The 16,409-nt window shown below is 41.4% G+C and overlaps 3 protein-coding genes across 4 annotated transcripts; 2 read left to right on the top strand and 1 right to left on the bottom strand.

Moving 5' to 3' along the window:
- The first annotated feature begins 1,787 nt into the window (after window positions 1–1,787).
- Window positions 1,788–9,791, top strand: adnp2b (ADNP homeobox 2b). The gene is made up of 3 exons (XM_030788467.1): window positions 1,788–1,895; window positions 6,753–6,845; window positions 7,113–9,791. Exons 1-3 carry the CDS (start codon window positions 1,788–1,790, stop codon window positions 9,789–9,791), a joined length of 2,880 nt encoding a protein of 959 aa, XP_030644327.1.
- A 2,766-nt stretch (window positions 9,792–12,557) lies between these two features.
- Window positions 12,558–14,044, top strand: txnl4a (thioredoxin-like 4A). The gene is made up of 4 exons (XM_030788831.1): window positions 12,558–12,628; window positions 12,997–13,178; window positions 13,400–13,503; window positions 13,636–14,044. The coding sequence occupies exons 2-4, from the start codon at window positions 13,026–13,028 to the stop codon at window positions 13,805–13,807; spliced, it is 429 nt and encodes a 142-aa protein (XP_030644691.1). The 5' UTR covers window positions 12,558–12,628; window positions 12,997–13,025; the 3' UTR covers window positions 13,808–14,044.
- A 620-nt stretch (window positions 14,045–14,664) lies between these two features.
- Window positions 14,665–16,038, bottom strand: hsbp1l1 (heat shock factor binding protein 1 like 1). 2 transcript variants are annotated; one of them, XM_030788833.1, is made up of 5 exons: window positions 16,001–16,038; window positions 15,507–15,659; window positions 15,227–15,293; window positions 14,944–15,044; window positions 14,665–14,829 (listed from the first exon to the last, which is right to left on the bottom strand). In XM_030788833.1, the coding sequence occupies exons 2-4, from the start codon at window positions 15,549–15,551 to the stop codon at window positions 14,950–14,952; spliced, it is 207 nt and encodes a 68-aa protein (XP_030644693.1). In that variant the 5' UTR covers window positions 15,552–15,659; window positions 16,001–16,038; the 3' UTR covers window positions 14,665–14,829; window positions 14,944–14,949. The 2 variants fall into 2 exon arrangements, with proteins under 2 accessions (XP_030644693.1, XP_030644692.1); XM_030788832.1 differs by lacking the exon at window positions 16,001–16,038 and having other exon boundaries at window positions 15,507–15,725.
- Window positions 16,039–16,409: the final 371 nt, after the last annotated feature.

Raw genomic sequence — 16,409 nt, 5'->3', positions numbered from 1 at the left:
TGTAAATAACATGTAGAGACGAAGTGTCGGTTTTAACTAATGCGAAGCTATCAAAAGATGTATTTTTTCTGTTTTGTCTCTTGTAACTAGTTGTTCGATCACAGCGTTGTGTGACTAGTTATTTTGCTGCCGTAATCGGCAGTTCACTTCGGTTCATGTCAGAGAAGCGGCGTGCAGTAGCGCTCAACCACAAGTCATGGACCAACAGACGCGGTACATGTATGATGCACAGTTACATATTTATTTCTTTAAAAACGAAACAGATCGGCCTAATTTGAAATCGAACTTTTGTGAAACACTGAAATTTATCTTTGCCTCGGGGAATCAGATTTTGTGTCTGATCTACAATGCTCAGAATAAAGGTGAATCAGATTTTGACTTGTATCAAATACTGAGCAAATACAGAGCGGTAGAGCGTTTTTTTTGTTTGTTTGGTTTTTTTTGTTTACTAACCTGATCATGGATGTAATATTAGTGTATTCTTAATGCATTAAAGCATCCCAGTGGAACTGAATGGTCATGTTCTGATTCTGTTATTTTGGTTTTAGTTTTGGCTTTATAATACCTAAAATATTTCCAAATATTTCAGTCCAGTAAGTTGTCGTGCATATAACATGGACCCAGGATTTGACCCTCATGCTTTAATGTTCAGCGGGAATAGTTTCGATGTATGTTATGACTGCTGTACTCATATTGTACTGTAGCACTGTTATACTGAAAAGTCATTTCTTTTATACAGATAAAAAGCGCTGGTTAAATTGTAATCTTTCTCTTTGTGCCGCTCCTTTGTGAGTAGCCTCTCTTTTAATTTGTATCTAAAAGTGACGGCATTTGTCTGCAGTGTTGGGACTGGTTCTTAGCAGCTAAGAAGAGGTTGAAGGGACTCGTGGTAGTTTGATCACATTTCTGTTGGACTAACTGGACATATTGGGATAGCTGTTTAGTACAGAGAATGCATTGACGAAAGACAGAAGTGTGTGAAGATAGGGATGTGATGTAGATTGGCTAGAGGCTTGAGATAGGACATCTGGAGAGCAGAGGCTCAAATATGTGTCCTATTTTATTATTGTGTGTGTGTTAGTGCTTCCTCTTTTTTTTCTTTTTCTTCTTGTCTTTCGTTGCAATACTAGCAAGTGTCACTGTTTCAGTTAAGGCACGATGCAGACACAAGGGGATTGGGGGAAATGCGGTGTGGAATGCCCCTAAGTTTTTTGGTTGCTGCTTTGGGTAACTTGATATCCTACAGGAGGATCTTATTCACACACACAGGATTAGAAATTACAACTGAGATTTCAGCGTGGCACTGCCTCTCACATAGGGGAGGAGTCATTGATGATGATCAAGTGAGTTAGTTGCTTATAATGCGAGTCGACCATCGACCGTCTTGTAAGGCTACTGCTTCGAAGTGATATTCATTTTTCAGGGATAAGTGCCGAAAGATCTTGTACGTTTTTATCAGAGAAATGTTGTCACCTCTTTCTTTTTTTTCTTCTTTTTCACTGATTTTCGCTGTGTGGTACCTGGAGTGTGCTTTCAGTGTCGTTCTTTCAGTTTGACTCATGTAGCGTATTTATTATTTGTCCGTGATTATTTTGGATGGGCATGTGCGCTCTCAGTTTGTGATATGTGTCGATCAGCAACGAGAATCAGTATTCACTCCATCAGCGAGGCCTTTTTTTGGAACAGTCTGGTTGACTTAGCCTAATTGAGCTAGAGGTCAAAACATAGGAGCAAGAGAGAACCTTTTTTCTAAAGTAGTGTCTCTCGTTATTTCAGGTTGGGGGATAATGTATCAGTTTCCAGTTAAAAGTGTGGATAAAATCCGAAGAACGAGAAGGAAAGTGAAACATGTTTTGAGTGATCTGGGGCTTGAAGAATGCCAAAGCTTGTTTGAGGTAGGTGGCATTTACATCATTAATTTAACGAATGCCAAAAAAAAAAAAAAGCAATGCTTTCTCGTGCCTGTCATTTTTCAAACGTAAATTACGCCCTGTAACCTGGCACAATCATTGACAAAATCATATATATATGAGGAAAGAAATCCGATATGTACAACATGCGGAGTAGGAAAATGTATGCCGATTGTGTCTCTTGACTTGTGTGTGTGTGTGTGTTAGGGAAGAATGTAACATCGCGTGCACGGTTGTCTGGAGGAGTAGTGGAGACGCACTGACTGCCTTAGGGGCCCTGTTGATCAGAAGTATGTGTGTTTTATGGAAATTTGTATTCTCATGATGTAACATGGATACAAAATTATACTGATTTAACACAAGTCCGTTTCTCACTGCGGAGTTTCCCTCAGGTATTGTGCAGGGTTTGCGTTATCTGGCATGTGCCGGCTTTTAGCCGATATCAGGTGTAGTTGTTCGGCAGATGAAAATGTCAGCAGCCAAAATGTTCGGTGGGAAATATGCCAAATAAATAAATAAATTCATTAATAGCTTATTAAATAGACTAATATTGTGTGACCTATAAAATACGTTGCCAAGACAACTTAAATATAAATATATAAAAAAAGTTTGGTTTTGCCTCCGCTGTTATGACAGTGAGGTTCACTGAGTGTTTGGTCATGTGACTAACCGTTGCGTGAGATCAAAAGCCTATAGCGCGCCATGCACACTCCATAGCAACGCTTTTAGCACAACTCCAAAATGTCAAAGCAGACACCTCTCTGCCAGCTTTTAAAAAAACGAAGTGATGGTCCGAGTTCTGCAGCCAAGGCCGGCAAGACTACAGAAAAGCATCGAGCTCCTAATGAAATGGAAGATGCGACAGCCAAAAAACAAACAAACAATGTTTTAAACGAGAATGGCAGGAAAAGTTCAAATGGATAAGACGTGAAAAGGTAGACGGAATAGACAAAATGTTCTGCACCATTTTTGAGAGGGCAGGCAGAACAAACGGCTTTATCAAAGGGTCAATCCGTTTGAAATCCTCTCCACCTAAAGAACACAGTCAATGCTACAACCAAACGCCAGCTGTCCGTTTAACACAACGGCAAAGTGCCGTGAAACAGCACTGTGTGATAACACGATCAAGTCGAGAAAAGATTCGCTTATCTCGCAGCTAAACGATGTTTACTGCATGGCAAGAAACAGCATCCCGCTCATCAGTTTGCTCGGTTGACAGATTTAGTGAAATCTCTAAAACCCCCGACTTTGAAAGTTACGCAAGTTCATACAGACACGATGAATCGGTAAATGACCTGGAAATCGCCCTGGAAAAAACTGATTGAAACTGTGAATATTACAGCAGACAAAAAGCTCATAATGTACTTGAAATTGGAGAATGAGGGGAAGACCGAAACATGTTTCCTGGGTATCTGTGACGGGACTCAGGGACGGCACAGTGCATTTACAATAACGTGGTGGATGGTCTCAAGGAGAGAGGTGTGGATATCAGCCCGGTGACAGGTTTGGGATCCGACAGAGCCGGTGTCTTGATGGGTATGCACTCTGGGGTTGGCTCCCTCTTCAAAACAGGAGAGTCTGTTTTCGATCCAGGTGCGCTGTGTTCCCCACCGTGTGGCACTGGCCATAGCTGATGCGTTGAAGGCTGTTCAAACAGTTTCAAACTACAAGCGCAAGGCAGTGGATGCCATAAAGCATAACTGGCCTGCAGTCATAATGGAGCTGAATGAAGAAGCTGCTGGTGGCAGTTCTCAAGGCCATGGACTTCTCAGTCAGACTCAAAAGTATGGATTCATTGCCCTGACCTTTACACTTTCAGATGTCCTGCCAGTGATGAACGAGCTAAATCTGTGTTTCCAGAAAGAAGACGTTCATTTAGCCAACGTCCTACCGACGGATGGAAGAACAGGAGTTTAAGCATGAGTTTGTTGACGGCGAGTTCAAAGGCGTCAGAATGACTCAGGCAGCAGAGAAATGTGTGCGCACATTGAACACTGCGAGGGAGCAGTGCATTGAACACCTCATTGAGAAGAGCTTCCCCAGTAATGACCTGGACATCCTCAACTGCTTCGATACGATTTTCAGTCCCGCCAGCGTAAGGGAAATTTGGAGTCTCCTTATGGAGAGTTGCTAAGTCTCAAAGACAACAAGCTTCAGATGTGATGAATCGATCTTTATTTCGTGCAGCACGGGAGAAGTACACCTCAAGAGGCGAAATGCAGTTCTCTCCCAACTTAAGGAATGCAGAACTTTTTCATACAGTGAGTCAGACTCCCAAGGACATGTGTGGGGGTGTACAAGATAACTTCTCTCATGGAGCACTGGATAACTGATGTTTACTCTAGGTGTTGCAGACACACACAGAGGCCTTGTCTTCTACATAATAAATGCTCATTGTTCACAGATACATTTTTCGCAGTATGTAGTAATTAGGCTAGCACTGGTCTCTGTAATATTAATACTTCATCATGACAAAAGCCATGAGGCACACTTTAGTTCTAAAAGTTACAGCCATAAAGCAAAGCAGTGTTTTTCCCACACCAGATACCCAGGAACTGACGGTGAGTCTCAACAATTTAACTTTTTAATTTATAGGCTAAAGACGGATTTGGGATGTAGTGATCTAAGTGTGGTTTAGGCCAGTGGTTCTCAACTCCAGTCCTGAGGGCCCCCTGTCCTGCATGTCTTCGTTTTAACTCTTCGTTATCATAATTAATTGAGCTAACCAAGGGCTTGATGATTAATTGGTCAGTGGAATCAGATGTGTCAGTCCTGAGCTCAGGAGAGTTAAAACAAAGACGTGCAGGACAGGGGGGCCTCAGGACTGGAGTTGAGAACCACTGGTTTAGGCTATATTATTATTATTATTATTATTATTATTATACTTTTGGGCTACATTATGCCTGTTGTGTGATTAACTGTAGCCTAGATAATTGAAAATGGTCATGTTTTCCACAGAACTTCAGCAGTATGCTGAAAGAGCAGTCAGGTGATTGATTGATCATTTTGGCACATCGAAGGAGATGGACACCGGCACGGTGAAACCTTTCATTTGCCGCCCGGATGCTCGGCAAGAGGCAACGCCGATGATGACAGCACTGCATGGCTACGGCAGGTTGAAATTCCACACGGCCTCCTGTGAAACGGCCATAAGGGAATTCGGGGAAATCTGTCCCGGCTAGACAAAGCTGGGATAGATTGCCAGCAAAGTTCCTTTGTCCAGTGTGCCTGCAGAGCGTGGATTCTCGCATGGAAAACAACCCTTAGAAGCCGCCTCACTGAGGAAAAGGTGACAAGGTTGATGAGAATTGGAAGTTGTGCCAAGGGGTTGGATGGCTTCAACTTTGCACAAGCAGAGGAGAACTTTTATTCAGTGAAGTTGCACCACAAATAAGCGGGAATTTGACAAACGCGAAACTCGGACTGAACCAGCTTATTATTTTATTTTAGACCTAATTGCTTCTTCATTCAGCCTTATTTTCAAGTTATTTAATGTGACAGGCTTGGAATGCAAAGAGACATGCATTTAATGTAGGCAAATGTCTTTATTTAATTAATTTTATTTATTTAATTTAATTAATCTGTTCAGTTCGCAAAGTTTGCGAAGGGTTGCAACGAGCTCATTCTTGCTGACTACTTTTAATAAAATACATTTGTTGGATCATAGCATTTGTGTTTTATGTTTTATTGCTGTTGAAATGTAGGTTATCATATGGCTATTTAAAACATATGTCCGGTAGTTGTTCTATGTGGCCAGAATTCTGGAATATTAACAGCCATATTGGCCGTCAAAAGAAAAGTCTGGTGTAACCCCTGGTATTTTGTAATTGTTAACTGATAGAAAGAATGCACTCTGGCTCTAAGCTGTGGGTCTTGAGGAACGGGCTTTTTCCGACACCATTGTCTGTCTGGGTCATTTGGTGCAGGGATCTCCTGAGTTTTTGTGTCATACCAAGTTTAAAGGACAAGATGTCCGCAACGATTCTCAGTCATCCAGGTCATGGTTTGCTCACAGAGTTTCTACCCATACACCTGCTTGTAATTAAATCTTCTCAACTGGACATATGCTTTGGCTGTTCCTTTTGTACTCTTCACTAGTTGTCCAGGTATCACCAGGTTATTCCATGTAGTCTAATCTCTTCATCATCTAGCCTAAAACATTTCAACCAATCAGTCAATTCGTACACAGCGTTGAATATTTACAGTGAAAGGTTCTTATTTTCATGGTCTCTCTGCACAATCAGACAATCGGTGTTGTCTGTGTTGTTCTTCACCCGGGAGCCAAGTGCCACACCCCATCAGAAAAAGAGACACATGGGCACACGCGCGCACGCACACACTCACACACACACACACACACACACACACACACACACACACACACACAAACTCACAAAAACATTTGGCCGTACCTCACTCTGTTATTTGTGATCTCTGCTTTTCTCTCTGTTGACATTGTAAACAAGACTTTTTAAAGGCTAATTATTCCTATGTTAAAATAGTGCATTAGCTGCCTTGAAATAGTACCTGCACACCATCCCTTTCATAAGAACCATGGATTACTTTTAAAAACTTAAAGTTTTCTGTAATGATAGAATAACACGTCCATGTGTGCGTGGCATTATCAAAAAAGCTGCGGGTCAGCGTCTGGTTTCTATTTTATATTTGCTGTTATAACCCATGGTGAGACCCTGCGGAAATAACAACAACAGTTTGCTGTTGTGGGTGACAGAAATTTTGCATTAGGGTCACACTTTAGACTTTAGCGTTTCCTTTTTCCTGTGCGGCGCATTATTAAATAAAAGTCTGAAATGTTGCCTCTGTCTTTTGTATGCTCCTTAGAAACTTAAGGAGTTTGATGCAGGTGATGACTGTTTCAATGACACAGACTGGACTGATTTCACAGAAGGCTTTAACGGCAAAAGGAAGAAAAAGGTAAATATGTCTGAGTGTTTATGGGGACCAAACATTTTCATTTGCAGGTGTAATTTTGAGAGTATGCCGTTTGCTTTTTGGACTGCACCCAGGAAACTTACATTTTATCAATATTTTAAAATGAATCTTGTTTCAGTTTGTTTACTGTTAAACATGAAATTCTATAAGTTACATGTGATACATTGTAAGGTGATCTTTCACTAGCGGACTAAATTTACATAAACATGGTTTAAGTTTTTCTCTGTGTTGTTCCTCTTGATTTTCCAGTGGAAATATCGGACGCGGCCGTTGTGCTGTGGATTTTGTAGGTTCTCCTCACGATCCTGGCACTCCTTCGAAACCCATATTCAGCGCTGCCATTCTGAAGAGGAGAACCAAGCCGCGATTTCAGCCTGCCCCTCCTGCCCCTTCATCGCTCATCCTACAGTCGTGTCCAAACACTGTAGGATCTTTCATTCTGACAGCCAGATGTCTGTGCCTGCACCCCTGCCCACAAAGTCTCCTAAGGGTTACATATTTCAGTGTCGAAAATGCTCCATCCAGGACTCTCTGCTGTACTGCATGAAGAAACATGTGCTTATAGTTCACCACACCCTCCTGTTCAATCAGCTCGTTGGCAGAAGGTCGGACAGTGAGCTAGAAGGCCAGGCACAGCTTCCTCAGTTTTACTGTAAGGCGTGTAAGTTACCGGCCGAAACCTCTGAACATTTACTCTATCACCTGCTCACCTCCGAAAAGCACAAGGACCTGGACATGATTGTCCAGGCCCAAATTTTCGAAAGTCCAAAAACATCGCAGAAAATTTACCCTTCCCTCGCGCCCAAGATCCAAGTCAGTCCCACTCCGATCGCCAAACCCATTGTAGCTGCAATGAGTGACCAGCAGTCACTTGCCGCTGGATCTGTGTCTGGCACTGTTTTACAAGGAGTGGAGAACAATGGCGCTGCTCTCGTTTGTGGACCAGGGACCAGTCAAACATTTCTGCCTGCACAAGCCTCTGCCCTGGTACAGCTTGCCAGTGCTGAGGCAAAGGGGTTACTACGACCTAGCGCCCCGGTCTCTCTCCAGAACCCACCACCTGTAAGGGCCATTGCAGCCACTCTGCCAACTGTTGGCGGCATTGCCCCAGCTCCAGCGCTCCAGCCCGCTATTCCTCCCAAACAGCTGCCGATCGCAGTTGGCGTCCCAAGGCCGCTGCAGCCGCCACCCCCGCCCCGTCAAGTCCTCCTGCCCCCAGGAGTTCAAATCAACGTACCGGTAAGAGGTCAAGCACCGCAGCCTTTGCTTGTTACGCAAAGAATGCCCTTGAACCAGCCTACACCTAGAGGCACCATGCTCACCTCCCAGTCGCTCCTGAGTCACCTGATTCCCACTGGCAATAAAGTCAACGGATTGCCCACTTACACCCTTGCACCATTACAAATAGCTTTACCAGTCCAATCTAATAATGCCCAGGCAGTCAACAAAGCTACATTGCCCATGTCCCAGACCAACTCTCTTCCTCAGGCCAACAAGCCAGCTGACAGTCTCCCTCAGGATAACAAGATGACAAAGAAATGGATCACTTGTCCTATTTGTAACGAGCTCTTTCCGTCCAACATTTACTATGTCCATGTTGAGATCCACAAGGAGTCTTCCAAAAAGTCCAAGCTGGGCCTCGCTGCTCGGGCTCCGTTTTTGCAGAAGATGCCTGACAAGACGGTGAAATGCCTTATGTGTAAGATCTTACTTTCCGAAAAGGGGGTATATGAACACCTGCTTCATGGTTTAAACTGCCTGTACTGTCCTGGCATGTTCTACTCTATGAAACAGCTTGTAGAGCACATCCAAGTGGAGCACAAACCTACTCAGAAAGCCAACTGTGACTTCATGAGGCGAGAGTATCGGCTTTACACTGACGACTCAGGCAACCTGCTCTTCCCTTACTTTGATATCAAGACTTCTGCCCCAAAGGAAATGATGGGAGACAGAGAACTGAATCTAGCTTTGGTCACCAACACCCTCGACCTGATCTTCTTGAAAATTTTGCCTTCCAGCCCTCAGGCCGTATGCAGTATACCCATGAAGTTCACTGGCACAGACTGCGCCTTCTGCTCCGAAAACCTGATGAACATGGAGTGTTATCAGATGCATCTTCGGGAGAAACACTTTATTGTGCCCACCATGCATGCCATACTCAAGACACCGGCGTACAAATGTATCTACTGCAGTGGAGTGTACACCGGGAAAACCACAACCAAGGCCATCACCGTCCATATATCGCGATGCCGCTGCGCGCCCAAGACTGCCAAAGACGCCGAAAGGTTAATGAGTTCCGGGCTAATGGGTCGGGCTGTCGCAGCCACGCCCGTAGCCAACCAAGGTTCTGCCTTAAGCGAAGGACAGCCTGGACCGAACGCTAGTCACATTCCAGCCTCAATGACGGCTTCTGTGCCGGCACCACAGGCCCCTGAAACGGAGGCAGAGTTACAGAGCAAGTTAAGACTGGAGATAGCAGTGAAGGAAGCCATAGAAGCCAACAAACGGGAGAGAGAGGCCAGATTAGCTAGGAAAAGGAAGTTGGAGAAAGACAGGATGTCTGCTCCTCCTCTTCCTCCTCCTCCTCCTCCACCACCACCTAAAGTACAGATCGACCCCACTGTGGAGTTTGCATTGGACTGTACCGGGATGGAGCTGCGATCGTTTGACGACCGGCGTGAGTTCCTGACCAAGTATTTCAACACGAAACCTTACCTGCCAAAAAAGGAATTGGAGGCCCTGTCCTTCCGCTTGCTGCTTACCAAGCCCGACGTTGCCTGTCATTTTGCACAGAAGCGAACCAAGTGTATGAGGTTCATACGTAAAAACAAACCGGTGGTACTGCTTGGCTTCAACATGGCGGAGCTGATGAAGGTAAAACATAACCTTGTAATCCCAGAGGTTGAACCAGAGAAGACATCGCAATGAGATGCTTCCCTTGGAGAAAAGAGAAAAACAAACAAACAAAAAAAAACATTCAAGAGACATTAATTGTGCACAAACCTTTTGTGTCAGTCTGCACAGTTATGGAATTCAAAGCACTGAAATGAAAATGTGTTACATTTAAAGGTTTACTCTGCTGCTGATTTAGTCTTTGTTTTTGTTTTTTTGGGGTTTTTTGTCAGACCATGACCTTAAGGGGATGAGGAAACACTTTTTACATTTTGGTATTGTTTTCAAAATCATCTGTTCACTCTTGGTTTAGTTGTGTTGTAATTAACGGTTTGTCAAAATGAGCATGTGAGGATTTCTATCCTTTTTTTCATTTGTGCTTATTTTGTTACATATTAAGATGTTTTGTTTTGGCTCGAAACGAAACATCTTCAGTGTTTCTTTTTAAAGGGTTATTTTTACATTTACAACATATTACTTTTCAAGTATAATTTATCGGCCTTACTATAATTGGACTATTTGTTCTGTATAATAAATAATAATAGTTTTTATTTAATGTTTAACTGTATTAGAACTTGTCTAACTTTGTTAGATATACACTATCTCATGAAGTTATGTTTTGTTTCGTACAAATTGCATAAACGTTTGAATGACATTTTCAAAGTACTGCCAATCTGAAAAGGAATCCACCTCCCTACTTTCTGGCCTTTCCCTACAATATGTTTATTATTTCAACAAAACTAATCATCAATTCAATGTACTCAGATCGTTCCACTTCTGATGCAAAGGTCATGATTTTCACTGCAGCCTTGACACCCACCATTATAACACCCTGACATCTTGGTGGAAATTGTTCAGTCAGATCATCTGTGACGGTCCGCGTGAGGCTTATCCAATGTTTTTGGGACATGCCAAATCCCATTACAGTGGTGACCGAGTTTGTATTTAAAAAAAAAAAAATTAAAAAAGACAAATATACTGTAGGGTATATTGTACAAGTCACTGGCACAACTTTTAATCTCATATTTATCTGCTCCTTTTGAGTTATTGAACATTGTGTTAGCTTTGACAATGAAATGTAGCACTTCAGACAAGCATTCGGTGCTTAACTCCACTGCGGTCCTCCTCTGGTTTGTACTTTTTTGTGTGTGTGTGTGTGTCTTTTTTTTTTTTAATTATTATTTTTTATTATTATTATTGGCTGCCACTAAGGAATTCAGAATGTACGAAAAGAGGTCAGGGCCTCATTGTTCTCAGACTGGACGAGTGAGTAAATGAAACAAATGCTTCACGAATCTCAAGTGTAAATTAAATTTTCTCACAGTGGCCCCGTTGCAGTTGACTCCCCTTTTGTTGTTTAAAAGCCTAGAGGTTATTGAAGCCTAATTCAGTAAAAATGTAAAGAAAAAAAAGAATTCCAGGATGGATTTGATGCCGTGCATTTCTTGCTCTGTTCTGACAGTGTTGTAAGAAATACATTGCTCTGTTTGACATGTGGCATGATTCTCAAGAGAACACTGCCTGTGACCAGTATTAGTAACATTCCCTGTAAACTTGCTTATCATGGTGTGTACCGAGACAGCGCTGCATCAAATGTCCCTTTAAATTGAATGGCAAAGAATAAAGACAAACTTCTTCAGTTGGTGTCACAGGTACAACATTTATTTTGCATGTGAATGTATATTTAATTTTTTACGTGAACTTTAGACCCAAATCGTTAGAATACATCATACGAATTCAGATTAAGAAAAAGACATGTTTTAAGATGCGAAGCACTTCTCTGCTTCCTGTTTCTCTCTTCCCGCACATTCGCAAAGATATCTCCGGATTGCCCGCGCGTTTCCATCAAAGTTTTCCTGAAACGGCAGTTTATGCAGAATATTCTTTGTTTTTACATCAATAAGGTAAATACAACATGCAAAAGTACTAATCTTAAAAATGGATTAAACCCTGTCACATCTCGCCAGCGCTACGTAGACACCATGAGAAATTAAGGGAAGAGGGTCAGACAACCACAGCAGGGCAACCGCTGGAAGTAGTCAGTTCACTGAAAGCTGCCATTAAAGCGGGGAACCTACAGCTTCCCTGCGACCCCTAGTAGGGTAAACGGTTTAGAAACTGAATGAATGAATCTGCAGCGTGGTAAGGTTTTTGAACCGTAATTCTATCCTGAAGTGATATTGGTCAGAGTAAATTGTGGTCCCCCTTTTGTTCTCAGCGGTAGCAAAACAAGGTCTTCCTGTAAAAAGATATCAACTGAAAAATGTTCTGTTGAAATATTTTAGAGATTTTTGTAATAGGAATAGTAGTAGTAGTAGAGAATTGAGCGTGATGTTTTATTCAACATCATACCACTCTTCCCTCTGTCATTTGACATTGTCCAGACGGTTTAAACTGACGTAGGAATTCACGCTAAATTAGCTTGTTACCCAGCATCAAGAGAGATGCATTTAAGACCTACTGTATCAATTTTAACGTGCTCAAACACAACTATCTTTTGACACATTTATCCTGATATCACCCCTGAAGTTTTGTCTAAAATGATTTTGTATGATTTAATTTTATGATTTTCTTTCGTGAGGCACGCAGAATAAAAGTGATTTGTTCTGACTTTCTCAATAAAAAAGCACACAACGTGTTTCTAAAGAACATCAAACAGTGATTGAATCAAATCCAAATCGGACCTGTGAGAACGTTTTCAGGCATGTACTTATCAGGTGTATCCGTGAACTTCTAGACGTCGTGACGCAATACTTACGTCAAACTCTAGTGACTCCTTTCAATTGAGACAGAGAGCAGCGTTAACGAGCCTCTCTGCAGCCTGTATAAATCATATATACCCAACATTAAGCTTACTGGGTTTTCTTTTCTTGGTAAGGTTTGTAGTTTAATGATTTTGACATTTATTATAAAGATTTTAAACGATAGTTTATTGTCGGGGCAAGATCTTAATCTGAATATCAACTGGGATTCTAGAAAATTCAACGGCTAGCAAGCTAAGCGTTAGCTCATCGAAGCTAAATTTAGGTCCCAGGACATTTAGTATGTAGTCAGACACAATATTCAGTCATACTTAGAGGATTATTTTAACTGTAATTTAAATCGGTCAAAGAACTTTATCGCTCGTATCTTTCACTGGCAGTGAGACAAGCTGCTAGCACCTTAGCCGGTGTTGTTGATTAGCCTGCTAACTAGCTGGGCAGTAAGTTATTGTTTTACATAAGTTTGTTCTGTGTTTCAGGGTATGTTCCAACCTGACGCTTGATCAAGATGTCGTATATGCTTCCACATCTCCACAATGGCTGGCAAGTCGACCAGGCAATTTTGTCCGAGGAAGATCGTGTTGTGGTCATCAGATTTGGTCATGACTGGGACCCCACATGTATGAAAATGGATGAGGTGTTGTATAGCATCGCGGAAAAGGCAAGTTGTCCGCATTAAAAGTTCAACCCAGCATCCCAACGTTTGTTTTGTAATTCGACAGTTTGCTGTGTCCAGTTTCTCGACGTGTGCTGATATACTGATAAAAAGGAATAAACGGAGTCCTCGATCTGTATCCTAGCTCAGTCAATCCAACCTTAATTTCAGTATTGCTGTCCCAGTATCTAACGTGTTTAACACGAGTTACCTCCTTTCTTTTTCAGGTGAAGAACTTTGCTGTTATTTATCTGGTGGACATTACTGAAGTGCCAGATTTTAATAAGATGTATGAGTTGTATGATCCATGTACAGTCATGTTCTTTTTCAGGTAAGTGTTATACAAAAAAAAAAGTATGAATGTTCAGTTTTATCAGAATCTATGAACTGATTCCATTACATGGGTATGCTTCTATGATGAACAGGGCAGGTATTGATGCTGTGGTTTTGTTGTTAATCGCAGGAACAAGCACATCATGATTGATCTTGGTACTGGTAACAACAACAAGATCAACTGGACAATGGAGGACAAACAGGAGATGATAGACATTGTGGAAACCGTCTATAGAGGCGCGAGGAAAGGAAGAGGTCTCGTGGTGTCTCCGAAGGATTACTCCACCAAATACAGATACTAATCTGTCAAACCTCTGGACTTCTTTTGGATGCGGATTACAGACACATTGGTCAAGTCTTCACTGAACTTTAAGGCAACTTGGACTGTGGAGTGGCCTTGGCAAAGATCATGTGGTGCCCCCTTCTTCTTGTTGTTGATGTTTTTGTTGTTGTTGTTTTCAAAATTGCAATAATGACTTATGATGAGCTGAACATTTTCTGTTTGGATGTATTTCTTCCTACATTGTGTTTCTAACTTACATTTTAATAAAGTTATTTTAGAAAACTTCTATAGTGTAGTTGATTTTGTTTGCTTTTTTTTAGGCCTTCAGTATGTAGACCCACCTTTTTTTTTTAATCTCTCAGTAAAAAAAATACACTGAATGAGTACATTTGTGATGTCACCGAGAACACTACAGCTCCCAAAACTAATAACGACACATTTATTGAGATGAAGTAAAAGGAACTTTAAATTGGAGGGTGGGTAGATTGTATATACTTGTAAATTCTGAATTACCCCCAGTCATTTTCATGTTTCAAAAACGTTTAAAATCATGATGTGCCTCTAGTCCTGTAAACAAAGCTATTTGCTCATAGAAAGTGTCTCAAAATTGTTGAATCCCTGTTTATCTCATGAGAAGATGGAAACAGGAGTCACTTGCGTCTCCTGTTTAAAATATTGCACTGTATGGTTTTTGTATGGTTCTATGTTCTCTTTCTCTTCAAAATCGGCACAAAGCTTTCGTTGCTGGAGCACTTTTGCCTCAAATGCATGCTTGAGCCGGGCATCCAAAGCTTCCTCTATATCGGTTCCTCCCATTAAAAAGAAAAAAACAACACGTCACACTGATGCACTCCTATCACAACCAAAATTTATTTATTTACATCTGCAGAAATCACTGCACCCTATACACCTGAGGTTTTATGTTTCATACAAAATACATAGACACACCTTCAACAAACCATATATGTATATATATTTAAAAGAAAAGATTGTGTTGGTGCTTCCCTTGATTGTCTGGATCGCCATTATAAGATGACAGCTCTGAAAAAAGGAAGACAAATTTTAGTGGATGTCTCAGGAAGTAATGAATTGACGTTGCGACGCATATAGTAGTGGAATCAAAACTGTTTGGTATATAATCTGTCTGCGTCTCACCTTAAATTATTCTGTTGTCTGATGACCCTCCATTCCCGCCTGTGTCATCAAATCCGCCACATTCTTCTCCAGGTCGTCAATGCGTGTTCCCATTTCATCGAGTAAGTGCATTAAGGAACTTTCATCAAAAGTTAACATATAACATTATTTAAATGTCCTGCAAAAGGAAGACGACATATGGTTCCTTTAAAAAGCTGTTCCGAGGAGCTTAACGACAATCATATTTATAAGCATCTCCTCGAAAATAGGTGCGCTTCTTCTTAACACAGGTACTAAAGGATATTTCTGACGATAATTTGGTCAGACATTGCCTGGAACTTGCTCTGAAGGTTCTGCATTGTTTTTTCCATCTGTGAAAAGATGTTCGTAGAAATCAGTGCAATGTCAAAACAGGTGTGTATTTATTTGTTCGTTCATATATTCTTTCACACAGTCAATGTTCAACAGAAATGTAAGCCATACTGAACTGACTCCTTTTGGGAATAAGTTACTTGAGGGATGGTACGTGGTAGTACTTCGGGACTGGCTTCAAAACCACAGCAACAGCAAGAACCCCCACTTACCATTTCAGTAAGATCACGCGCTGCTTTTGTCTCAGATTGTGCCATTGTGGATATTTAAAATATCTACTACAGGCAAGTGACCTTGCCAAATCCCTCTTTCCAAGTCCGGACGATGGTTTGTGTTGTACACGGATCCAGGCAACGCCGTTTGAGCTGAGGAAAACCGACACAAATTGGAGTTGCTTCGAGATAATAATTACCCAACTCCGAAAACTTGCTTAGTTAATTACTCAGACTGATAGTTCAGTTAATGCATGACTTCTGTTAAACAGCCGACAGAGTAAACCAGTGAAGCACGAGTAAAAAACTTTACTTTCGGAATGCAGTCTGAGAACAATTTTGAAATGATTATTCGATTGTTAAAGGAAAAGCACTGGGGGAGATCAATCACAATGAATGATACTCCGACCCAATCCTGAACAATGAAACTACAAAAACACGTTCGTAGTCATGTAACTTGTTACATTTCAGTTGTCGTTTCAGAGCTGAGTTACCTTTACTTATTGAAGCTATTTTCAGGTGAGGAGTCACTTCACTATAGTGGCTGCTCGTTCCTCGGCATCCAGTTTAACCCTTTAATTGACATTTGAAAGTCCCTCACTTCAGTGTGGCTTTGCATTGTGAAACAACTGCTGCTGTGTGCATTTTTGTTTTTTGTATTAGGCCTACAGTTAATTTACGCATTAGAATTTTGTGACAGATTGAACCACACTGATTTTTCTTTTCTATTACACAATTACATAACTTTGGTTGGGATTTGGCAGAAAACAACTTAATCTTCTTCACTGACGTTACACAACACGTTTCATCCAAAATAAAGGGGAAAAAATGCGACTTTGCGTATGTGCTGCATGTAACTGTTTTGCCTTTTGTAAAAATTGCTCTTTTACGTTGATCTAGAAG

This window comes from Chanos chanos, chromosome 12, assembly GCF_902362185.1.
Source record: "Chanos chanos chromosome 12, fChaCha1.1, whole genome shotgun sequence".
Lineage (NCBI taxonomy): Eukaryota > Metazoa > Chordata > Actinopteri > Gonorynchiformes > Chanidae > Chanos > Chanos chanos.
Note: the sequence above shows the minus strand (reverse complement) of the source record. Positions and strands in the feature narration are given on the sequence as shown.